At 40.5% G+C, this 12,446-nt stretch overlaps 2 protein-coding genes across 6 annotated transcripts in view; both read left to right on the top strand.

Moving 5' to 3' along the window:
- LOC126350584 (uncharacterized) overlaps positions 1-12,446 on the top strand; it is a 364,168-nt gene that overhangs the window by 130,355 nt on the left and 221,367 nt on the right. The window lies entirely within an intron of this gene.
- Positions 1-12,446, top strand: part of LOC126350782 (uncharacterized) — a 109,934-nt gene that overhangs the window by 30,461 nt on the left and 67,027 nt on the right. Inside the window, exon 2 of the mRNA XM_050002547.1 lies at positions 3,391-3,604. Coding sequence (XP_049858504.1) covers positions 3,391-3,569 — 179 coding nt within the window. The 3' untranslated portion in view covers positions 3,570-3,604. The remainder of the gene's footprint in view (positions 1-3,390; positions 3,605-12,446) is intronic.

The following is a 12,446-nucleotide window of genomic DNA, read 5'->3' as shown; positions in this document are numbered from 1 at the left end:
CACTAGTATGATTAATGGATCCGTTGTCTGGATTCCAGAGGATATACCATCGAAACAGACTGGTGCCATCTCACTGGACCTCAGTATAATCTTGCAGACGAAGGAGAGGCGCCGGCCGAGGTGGCCGAGCGGTTCTAGGCACTACAGTCTGGAACCGAGTGACCGCTACGGTCGCAGGTTTGAATCGTGCCTCGGGCATGGTTGTGTGTGATGTCCTTAGGTTAGTTAGGTTTAAGTAGTTCTAAGTTCTAAGGGACTGACGACCTCAGAAGTTAAGTCCCATAGTGCTCAGAACCATCTGAACCATTTGAAAGAGAGACAGAATGTCTGACAACTATGGCAGCAAATCGTTTATGAAAGCGTTTGGGAACACCAAGTGTTGTCTTCTCACAAGAAAAGTAGAAATTGTACGCAGTTCAGGATATAATACAGGCTTTAACTTCAACTGGGTTGGGAGTGACGTAGGAGCCGGACAGACAGAGAGGTAAACAGGAGACAGGGAGTTGGAGGAAGAGGTCGACAGAGAGAAGGGTCTTCAACTCTTTCACAGGTACTAAGTGAATGAGGCGTTATGATTTAATATCCTTTCAATAATCAGTAGATTAGTGAATAAAGAACTAATATGCTGTCAACTGCCACAATTGCAACTTCTTGTTACGCTAATGAAAAAGACTGCTGAACATAACTGTAAGAAGAGACGCGTGATGTTCATTGCGACACATGAATGTTGTATACTTTCTTGTGTGCCACCAAGCACTGTTACCCCACCGACTACTTGGTTAAAGTTTCCTACTTCACATAATCGTAGGAAATTATTATCTGTCTTTCATTTAGACGTTGCAGGAGAGTTAATTTCATTGTTTGAAGAGTTTGCTCCCTTAGCACATAAGTGATAAATCTCCAGACATGGATTCTTTTTCATGCCATTAAGCACACAGACCGATGTTAACGGTACAGTAATTTACAATGAACGCTCTATATATCAAAGTTCAGTGATCAAATGCACCCATAACTATAATTCGGTGTTTTTTAAATAGAGCGTAAGTCAAAAAAAATCAACTTACCATAAAATTTTAAAAAACCTGTTACAGAAGAAAAATTGCTGTATACGTTATTTCATGAATACAGAAACATACAACGCTATGGTCTTTTAAAATGAGAAAATATTGGCCGTTTAAAAAGGTTGATCTCATAGGAAGAAGACACTGAAAGAAGTGTTGATATTTGGTAACATAAGTGAATTAAATGTCACAGACACAACTCTAAGCTGCAGAGTATACCTTGTAACATGCAACTGAAAATCACATTTTGTTTTAAATAGGCGTAAGTCACTGAAATGTACCCTTTTAGACCCGAACATTTGGCGATATTGTTGGGAGTGCAAACTTTGGCTTTCGTTTCACTATCTTCTGCTGCTACACCGCACCGGTCGACAAGTGACTGGATGGAAGCCTTGGACCTGTTTAGCAATTTTGCATAGAATTTTCTCTGGTTCTCGTCCAGATCTTTTTGCTAACTTACGACGGTGGTAGTTCTTGTATGCTTTGCGCGTAGATCTTTTCACAGACGCATGAATCTTTCCTCACCTTTGCCTGTCTTGGTTTGTGTATTCCCTTTTAAACCGAGAGTGCAACAGCCTTCGCATCCACTGCATTTTCGGAATTTCTGAACTATGACAACCTATGACTTTCTTTACCTAGAGAATATATCACCAGGTAATATATCTGTGATTCTATGGCTAGCGTGTGAAGGTAGAATATAAATCGTTGTAAGCGTTGTTACACATAAGCAGAGTTTATGAACAGAATATGTTTCAATCAGGCTGTTCATCAAATAGCACAGCACATCCCTTAAAGCAGCACAAAACATGCAAAACTTACAGTCACTGAAGATCACACATCTGGAATTCTCGGTTTTAAAGACTGGTGGGCAAAGTATCATAAGAAGACGAGAGTTTCTGAAGAAACGAGGAACAAGCCAAATTTTTAGAGATAAAACTTTGCAATCAGAAGTTTCTTCCAGTTTGCATATGCGAGTGCCAGAGTTGCTTTCGTCAACGGTTTGATGTGTATCAACGGGTTAGTGAGTCACACATACTTCGTGGCACATCTCCGAGAACCTGTTGCTCCACCAAAACACCCTGCTTACCATCAGGACACGTACGAACTAAAATACAAAAAATCAAGACTTAGAAAATACGCAGCAGTACATTCCAATTGATCATAAGCAATTATACGACGAACTTCTGAGCTGGACCAGTGACTGTAGTACATCATATGACGACGCCTGAGGAACAATACGTCACAAGTGAAAAGACTTGAGTAATGGCCCCTTACTTGCATTTATCGCGAATCTCTCCACCAGCGCAAAGTCGCAAACGACTGGAAAAAAAGCGCAGGTGACACCTGTATAAAAGAATGGAATCCTCAGGAGTGCCACGGTAGTGTGATAGGACCGCTGTTATTTTTAATATACATAAATGACCTAGCTAATAGGTTGGACAGCAATGTTGATGGTGCTGTGGCGTACAGGAAGGTGTCGAAGTCGAGTGACTGTAGGAGGATACAAGATGACTTAGACAGTTGGTGTGGTGAGTGAGAGCTGGCTGTAAATGCATAAAAATGTAAGTTAATGCGGATGCGAAGGAAAAGCAAATCTGTAATGATCGGATACAGCTTAAGCAGTGCCCTGTATGGTACAGTAGCGCCTTTTAAATTTCTGAGCGTATCTTTGAAAAGCGATATGAAATGGAGCCAGCATGTTGAAAACTTTGATAGGGAAGGCAAATGGTCGACTTCGGTTTATTGAGAGATGGGGAAACAACGAGTGCGTTTTACTGGCAGAACACTGAGAAGATGCAACAGACCTACTAAAAGACTGCCTGAACCACGCCTATCTGTCCCCTTCTGGACTATTTCTGAGTGTTTTGAGATCTTACAACACAGGATTGATCAAGGGCAGCGAAAAAGAGCAGTTTTCACGAAGTGGAAGAGACTGTATGACTCTGGCAAGTGATTTGGGATGACAGTCATTAAGGAAATTTATTTTTGATTGTGGCGAGATATTTTCACGAAATTTTATTACAAATTTCTCGTCCGAAAGCCAAAATATGCTGCTAACTCCCACCTACATAGGAAAATCGACTATTGTGGTAAAATAAGAGAAATAAGAAGTGAAGCGGAGTGATTTAAGTGATAGGTCTTCCAGTCTGCTATTCTATAGTGTGATGGTAGAGAGATAATCTATAAGTGTACGTATGTACTACAAAATACTCAAGTGTCAATTGCAGAGTAATCAGAAGGTTCCTTATTTTTGGTAAGTAATAGGTGTTGAGCTTGATTGGCTGTCAATTTTGAGCTGTAACTACGGAACGTCGTTTGTTCCTTTTAGCGTCACAGAAAGGAGCAGCTGCACATTCCGACCTCGCCAGGACAGCAGCTCATGCCGAAGCCAGGACAGCAGGCAAAGCCAGAACAGCACAGAAATTGAGGACTGCCGCCAAAGCCAGGACAGCTGCCAAGAAGGCTGGCAGAGCAGCGGCGAAGGCTGCCGGGACACACAACGAGTGACTGCTGTCCCATCTGCGAACAGTCAGTGGATGTAGGTCATCAGTGCGACGATTCTAATGTCTTATGTATCACAATTGTAACAAATGAATAAAAAATGATCTACATTTGTTGTTTTTCTCCAGAAAAATAGCAGTACTTCACTTCCTCATAGAATGCTGACATACGAAGGTCGTTGAATGAGAAAAGCAGAACAACTTTTTCTCTGCCAGTTTCAGTTGACAAAATGCGAAATGTTCCAGCTTTAGACCCAATAGTTTCATGACATTCTGACAGGTAGCGGCGCTATACGTAGCTTTCACAATAGTGTCTGTAACGGAGCTGCATTCCAAGCAGAGAGCTGCCATTGAGTTTTGGCGGAAAACCATAGACTCTCAGATATTCATAGGTGCTTGGAGAATGTCTACGGACTCCTGGCAGTGGACAAAAGTTCGGGGACTCGTTGGCCGAAGCGTCTGTCGACATCGCAACATGAACCCGCAATTAATCGTTGCTTTAAGGTTGCTACTTCACATTACTAGTAAGCTTTGTCACACGTAGAATCTGTTAACATGCAACAATGTTTTGAAATTAACTATCCAGGCAAGAACCTAGGGAACTTATTTAGTCAGTAATTACGATTGCGTTGTTATACTGAACAGACGACACAATGTTATTGTGTGTACTGTCTTGCTTGTCCGTAGCATGATTATGTAATGACTATAAGGCTTACATACTTAGAACATATACTGCTAATGAGGCTTTAATGCAACATTTTGGTTTACATGAAAAAACATTCTTTATTTAAAGTACTTTTTGAGATATTACAGATGACTTAGTATTTTGTTTGTTTGACAGCTACGCGATTATATCATGACGCAATTAATGAGCGACATAATTTATATTATTGCTTTTGGACTGTATCTCTTATATCAGTACAGTTTTTCTACATTCTTCGCTGGCTGCGGTGGCCGAGCGGTTCTAGGCGCTTCAGTCCGGAACCGCGCCATTGCTACGGTCGCAGATTCGAATCCTGGCTCGGGCATGGATGTGTGTGATGTCCTTAGGTTAGTTAGGTTTATGTAATTCTATGTCTAGGGGACTGATGATATCAGATGTAGAGTCCCATAGTGCTCAGCACCATTTGAACCATTTTTTTCTACATTCTTCTGGAAAGTAAAATATGTTTTAGTAGTAACTTTTGTGGTACAGCTACAATGAGACAGCCTTTTCTGTAGCACAACAATGTGTTAAGGTACACTGCTTTCTTGGTCACATGAATGTACGTAATAACTACGATATCTAAATGCATAGCATTTTCACTTTTGGTTATAACAAAGTAAGTAGATTGAATTTTGCAGAACTTTGCTTACAGCGGACGATAACTACGACACTTGGCACATTTTTACCGTGAAGTACTGACAACGCCACAGGTCACGCATTTGAGTGATTAAATTCTGTACTTAAACCTTTTTTTAAATATTTTCGAATTACAAAGATACAAAGAAGATTTTCGGTGAGACATTTCATTGTGTCACTGTAATCTGTAACACCTGAGGGCATAATTACATTAATCCTCAGTTGGTACACGCTTACATTGTGTACAAAGCGTGTGGCGAGCGCTAGGAGCCCTAGCTAATATGGTATTTGCTGATACAATTTTACACATCAGTACCATATTTCTGTAACACAGAATTACACAGACATCTCATTATTTAACTGAGAGACAAACTTTTTTTAAACTAAATCAGTGACACAGGTTTATGCAGTTATACAGTTAGATAACTTAACAGTTATGAAATTGTATTTCGTCTGTACTTTGTGAATTGTTCATATTGTTTTGGAACCATTGTAATACTATGAGAGGTTTGAACGATGTCTTTGGTATGGGATAATGATTTTTGAATTACATTTGCGGCAGATGTCTTAATTGAAAAGAGCAGAGAGCATTTTTTTAAAAGGTTTTTAGGTTATTGAAGAAAGCTATGACGTTTTCGAGATCTGACTGAGGAGTTATTATTATTGTGATGACGATGTGTATTGTGACGTCGAGATATGGTATTGATCATTATGAAGGGTGAGTGTGTGTGTGAACGTGAGTACCAGTATGCTAACCGAAAGGTGACCTTGACGTAATGCACTCATACTTGAAAACATATGATTGCAGTTTGGAGCTCGTAATTTCTGATATTTACTAAAATGACTAATGAAATGATCAGAAATATTTTATGTCTACACACGTGATTGTAACTGCTGTCTTTCTGGTTGAGAGACATTTTTACTGCCTTAGGAGATGCCATATGTCTAGTGAATGACTTTTCATGCTTTGTTTAATGTATATACTTGGCTCATTTTTTAAATACCTAGTTTCTAACTGCACTGCAGCATTTGTTAAAATAAAATTTAATTTAGGTACTAATAGAAATGTTTTCTGTCTACAGACCCAGTAAATAACAATTTTATGATTTACTTTCCTTACAAAAGGGAGCACAAATAGACATTTTCCCTCACAGGAATTGCAAACATAACTTGGTAACTTGTTTGGTAGAGTAAGTTATTGTGATGCATCACTCTAGTATTAAGATGTGACATAAGTATTAGACATGGCTATCAATACTGGAATACTTTTTCTGCTTGAGCTTTGTTGTATTTGGGTATAACTTATTGCATTTGCTGCTGCTGTTTGCCACGCATAGTCCTACTGAATTTTACGTTGTATTAAACCTGTTACACTACTGATTTATTTTTCTTGTTGCTGCACATTGCCTTCTATTAGTTGTAATGTTGCATATGCTTTGGTAAAAAAAAAAAAAATGGTTCAAATGGCTCTGAGCACTAAGTGACTTAACATCTGAGGTCATCAGGTCCCTAGAACTTAGAATTACTTAAACCTAACTTATCTAAGGGCATCACACACATCCCTGCCCGAGGCAGGATTCGAACCTGCAACCGTAGCGGTCGCGCGGCTCCAGACTATAGCGGCTAGGACCGCTCGCCCACTTCGGCGGGCATTGCTAATTTAGATAAATTGCTGCTTACTTTTCCAATTTGCATTTTTTTGTCAATGCTGTTTGTGTTAAGGGTTTAGCCAGAAAAGGTAGTGTACAATGAAGAATTATTATTTTGAAAGAGTATATAAACGAAAAAGTAGGGTTTTGGAACAACAGGTTTAGGTAGGACTTTCTTGGAAACAAATGATGAGGTAAGATAAAGGGAAAAAAAAGATGAGGTAAGACATATGTGAACATATAAATAGAGAAGGTATGCTTAGATAGGATTTTTTTTTTTTTTTTTTTTTTTTTTTTTTTTTTTTTTTTTGCGGGAACGAATGTTGAAATAAGAGGAAAGATCTGTGGAATGAAGCTTTGGGTTGCAGTGCAGAACCATATGTCACACTGAAAACAAACCCTGTCCTTTCCTTTCGTGTTATTACGCTATGTGTATGTGTGCCCTTGTGTATTTGTGTTTTCTTGTCTCTGTGTGATGTTTCATAGAATTTTTTTCTCTTCTAAAACTAAGCTACATTCACTATGATGAGGAACACTGTTATCCTCACATATAATTTGCATTAATATTATGTTGTTTACTTTGTAGAGATGTTTAGACATTATTTATTCTGTTCTGCTTTCTTTTAATGCTCATGTGTGAAGTAAATGTTTCGAAAGCTTATTACACTTTTTTTATTTATTTACTTATGTCATTATTCCTGTAACACTGATGTATGTTTATTTATGTTCTTTTGTTAAGCCAGTGTTACTACAAATGTTGTGTGTTTTACTATGTTCTTTAATGATGTTTGCTGTATCTTTATAATTGTATTCTTATGCCATAAATTGTATAGACACCAGTTCTTCCAATTAATTATACGGTAAGATTACTGCACACGTTTATGTTGGTCATAGTATTTGCACAATATGGGAGAAGTTAAAGAACAGAAGGGACTTTTAAAGCTCGCTTGTGTGTTGATATTTCAGCGAGGGAGTGGTTAACAGCAGTTTTGGTTCTGAGTACATTCCAAAAAGTTTGTGAGGGCACAAGTGGTGGTTTATGTACTTGTTATATCATCCGCAAGCCTCTTCGATGGTGATTATGCACCCGAACAGTGGCAACAGATGGCTGCTGGCCATCTCTTACAAGGACTACAGTGTGTCTGCACATTTGATGGCCAACCAATACCATAATCTCTACAAGAAATACTGTGGTCGTGCTCTGTGATGACCTACATACCAATATTCTTCAACACTTGACTAACCCTGCTGTAGGTTTGCTCTGTTGTGGCCCCTTAAAAAACAAAGTGCGATTACTACTGTGATGAATGATCATGACTGTGAGGACAATTTTTGCTTTTGACCAACAGCGTATTAATAAGTGTGTGCATTTGATATATTATTAGCGTAAATATAAAAAAAATTACCACATGTGTACTGACCACTGCTCAAATCGGTTTGTAAAATGTTTTGTGGGGAGCATGGGGAATATGTAATTAGGCTGTTTAGGTTTTTGTGTTGGTAACGCCACGTAGCGCTCTGTATGAAAATCACTGACTGTGCTGTGTGCAGACAGTGGCAGGTTGGCATTGTTGGAACATTCGCTATTGTACTGTTGGGCAGTTGGATGTGAGGCGCCAGCAGTGGTGGATATGGATAGAGAGATACCAGAGTTTTTAGAGGTTACTATAAGCGGACGATCTGGACGTGTGTCCGCCAGAAAAAGGAATTCTGTAAAGACTCGATGTCAGGAACAGATATATATAATGACTTTCGAACACTATTAAAGTAAATACATTGTTTGTCCTCTATCAAAATCTTTCATTTTCTTACAATGCCTTCAGTAGTTAGAATCTTTTGTTTAACTGGCAATACTGGCTCTCGCTGTATTGCAGTGTGTGTCAGTTTAGTGTTGATCAGAACAAGAGAGGACTGCCTGAGTACATTCAGTTTTGGTCAGCTGTTTGACAATCAAATCGCGTAGAAGTTTACCAGCACAATCATTTATAATGTTTCATGTGGGACGTTACACTGCCTTATGAGAGTTGTCCACATTACGGAAAGTTTTACGCGCCGTTTTACACTGATTCCCGTACAGGATCCACAGGGTGCAGCAAGTGAACAAAAATTAAAAATTTAAATTTGTGGTAAGATCTTATGGGACCAAACTGCTGAGGTGAAGGTGATCGGTCCCTAAGCTTACACACTATTTAATCTAACTTAAACCTACTTACGCTAAGCACAACACACACATCCATGCCCGAAGGAGGACTCGAACCTCCGACGGGGAGAGCCGCGCGAACGACTTCAGTGCGCCCTACACCCCACGGCTACAATGCACGGCACAACTGACAACTCATGATCTGCAGCAACGTTGGGAATTTGCTCTTCAGTTTCTGGCATGGATCGAAGTTGATGCTATGTGGCTGAGAAATATTCTATGGATAGACGAGGCACATTTTACACTGCAGGGTGCCGTGAATACATCGAACGGCCGAATTTGCTGTACTTTGAAACCGCATGTTGTGCAGGAAAAGCCACTGGACTTGGAGTTTGTGACTGAGTGGTATGTATTCATAAGCAGCTGTATTTTTGATCCGTTTTTCTTCGAATAGAATACAAGCAGAGGGCCTGTCGGGTGTACCGTGACATCTGCACGTTATCGAGACCTCCTTGTGCAAATTGAAATTCTTGCTTTACAAGAGTGGAGCTGTGTGGAAACCACTGTTCTCATGCAAGATGGGGCAACACCTTATGTCGTTGCACAGGGGAAGATCCGCTTAATGCAGCCTCCCACGAACGTGTAATCTCCAGAGTTTTTCCAGAGGTGTGGTCATCGAGATCACCTGATCTGTAACATATGACTTTACCTCTGACGATATCTAAAAGAATACGTTTCCCAGGGAGACATTCGGTCTCTACCAGATCTGAAGGCTAGTATACAGGAACGCGTCTCTGAGATTCCATCGGAACTGCTGCGAGCAACTGTTGATTACGTCGTCTTACGGTTGCAGCATCTTGTTGACGTCTCCAGTGCTCTTATTGAACAACTGTGTAAATGGTGGTTTATAATAAATTTAAGATTAACCGTTTCTCACTTCTTTGATATTTTCTGCTAACGTCCTATTCCTAATCCATTACGCATCTAAACATTTTATACGTCTTCCTTGCATAGACACTGGCAGATTTGTACCTGTTGGCTGATATTGGAACTAATACTTTTCCAGAGTACATTGGTTCCGCGTTAATACATTATAATATTTACCAAGTTTCGCTGCCATACGATAATTACTGCCTATAATGGATCTCGGCGAGTGGCTGCAATTTAATTGTAACGACCTGGTCTGTGTGGCCAACGACGCTTGCTTTGGGAAACGTCTGACCATATCAAGCTCTCCTGCCATATCAAGCACCCTGAACGTAAATAAATGTATCATATTGCACATACACAGGAAAGAAATCCACTACTGTACAACTGCTCTATTGATGACAGTTTGATTTGGTGGTAACTTCATATGGGGCCAACCTGCTAAGGTCATCGGTCCCTAGGCTTACACACCACTTAATCTAACTTTAACATACGCTAAGGGCAACATACACACACATGCTCGAGGGAATTTTCTGAAAGCAGTGACTACCGTAAAATATTTAGGAACAACTATTCAGGGCGACCTTACTTGGAACGATCCTATAAAACAAATGTTATGAAAATCAGACTCCAAACTGAGATTCATACGAAGAATCGTAACTCATCCACAAAGGAGGTGGCTTACACGGTGCTTGTTCGAGCGATTCTTAAGGAGTTTTCGTCAGTTTGGGATCCGTATCAGGCAGGACTGGTAGAAGAGAGAGAGAGAAGATTTCACGAAGAGCGACGTCAGAATATCGTTTGGTCAGCAAACTCCAGTGGAAAGTGCTACAAGAGATGCGTTGTGCATCACGGAGAGATTTACCATCGAAATTTAGAGAGAGCTCTTTCTCAGATAACATAACACTTCCTCCCACATACTTACCAAGAAATGACCACGACGAGGAAATTCGAGGAATTGGAGCTATTGCTGAGGCTTATCGGCAATCAATCTTCCCGAGCGCCATTCGCTGGTGGAACAGGGAAGGGTGATTAGTGATTGGTACCAGAAGTACCCTTCGCCACACACCGTCAGGTGGTTTTCGGAGTGTGACGTGGATATAGACTGCAGGAATGCAATTTCCGGTCCACCCACTGGCTTTGCTGTATTTTTCACGCACTATGTGATCAAAAGTACCCGGAATCGCCGGAAACACATATGCATTTTATATTAGGTGCATTGTGCTGCCACCTGCTTCCAAGTACTCCATATAAGCGACCTCAGTAGAAATTAGACGTCGTGAGAGAGAAGAATGGAGCGCTCCGCGGAACTCACGGACTTCGAAAGTGGTCAGGTGATTGGGCGTCAGTTGTGTCATACGTCTAAAGCGAGATTTCCACACTCCTAAACACTCCTAGGTCCACTGTTTCCGACGGATGTGGTAGTGAAGTGGAAATATGAAGGGACATATACAGCACAAAAGCGTACATGCCGACCTCGTCTGCTGACTAACAGAGACCGCCGACAGTTGAAGAGGATCGTATTGTGTAATAGGTAGACATCTACCCAGACCATCACACAGGACTTCCAAACTGCGTCACGATCCAGTGCAATTACTGTGACAGATGACAGGTGAGAATACTTGGATTTCATGGTCGAGCGGGTGCTAATAAGCCACAAATCACACCGGTAAATGCCAAACGACGCTTCGCTTAGTGTAAGGATCTTAAACATGGACAACTGAACTGCGGAGAAACGTGTGGGGTGACGAATCACGGTATATAATGTGGCGATCCGATGGCAGGGTGCCGGTATGGCGAATGCCCGCTGAACGTAATCTGCTAGCGTGTGTAGTGCCAACAGTAAAATTTGGAAGCGGTGGTGTTAAGGTCTGGTCACGTTTCTCATGGAGGGGCCTTAAACCCCTTGTTTTCTTGCGAAGCACCACAGACAATATGAACAACGAAACCCAAGACCACGAACAATGTCGCATACTTTCGTATATTTTCATGAAACTATGATCAAACTATTTTGTTTTTAGAATAGTTTGAGGAAACACAGACTCCTCTATAAGTCCCGACAATGAAATAACCTAAACGACTGAGCCTGGAGTTACTTGCAGCTTTTGGGATTGATTCCCTCCACGCATTCTTATGTGATGGTAGGCATCGACCAAAACATCAGACAGTATGACCAAAATGTGTTCGAGCTTGTCACATCCAAACCATATGAATCTATGGGTCTGGAAACATACCGTCTGACTTTGAAAAACATTGACACAATCCAGAAGATATCAAAGGCAGATGAATGCGACAACTAAGGCATAATCAGCTTCAACAGATCATAAATTCAAGTACTGTCAAGAATAATGTACAGAAAAACGGAAAAAAATCTGTTGCAGAATGATCAGCTTGGCTTTAGGAAAGGTGAAAGCGCCAAAGAGGTAGTTCTTAATTTTCGCTTTATAATGGAAGTAAACGTTAAGAGAAAAAAAGAAACTTTGATATGATTTGTCAACAGAAACAGCTTTAGATTACGTAAAATGTTGTATAATAATCGAAATTCTCATGTAAATAGGTGTATGCAATACGGAAAGATAGGTTATATACAATATGTACAAGAACGAAGAGGAAAGATAAGAGTGGAAGCCCAAGAATGAATTGATGGGTTTAAAAATGGTAATAATAATGTCGTGTCGTGTGACGACGGCCTCCCGTCGGGTAGACCGTTGGCTTGGTGCTAGTCATTCAATTTGACGCCACTTTGGCGACTTGCGCGTCGATGGGGGTGAAACGATGATGATTAGGACAACACAGCAAGCCGTAGCGTAGGCATTCGGCATTTCT

Source organism: Schistocerca gregaria, chromosome 1 (genome assembly GCF_023897955.1).
Source record: "Schistocerca gregaria isolate iqSchGreg1 chromosome 1, iqSchGreg1.2, whole genome shotgun sequence".
Classification (NCBI taxonomy): Eukaryota; Metazoa; Arthropoda; class Insecta; order Orthoptera; family Acrididae; genus Schistocerca; species Schistocerca gregaria.
The sequence above is the reverse complement of the archived record's forward strand: the minus strand, read 5'-3'. Positions and strand labels throughout refer to the sequence as shown.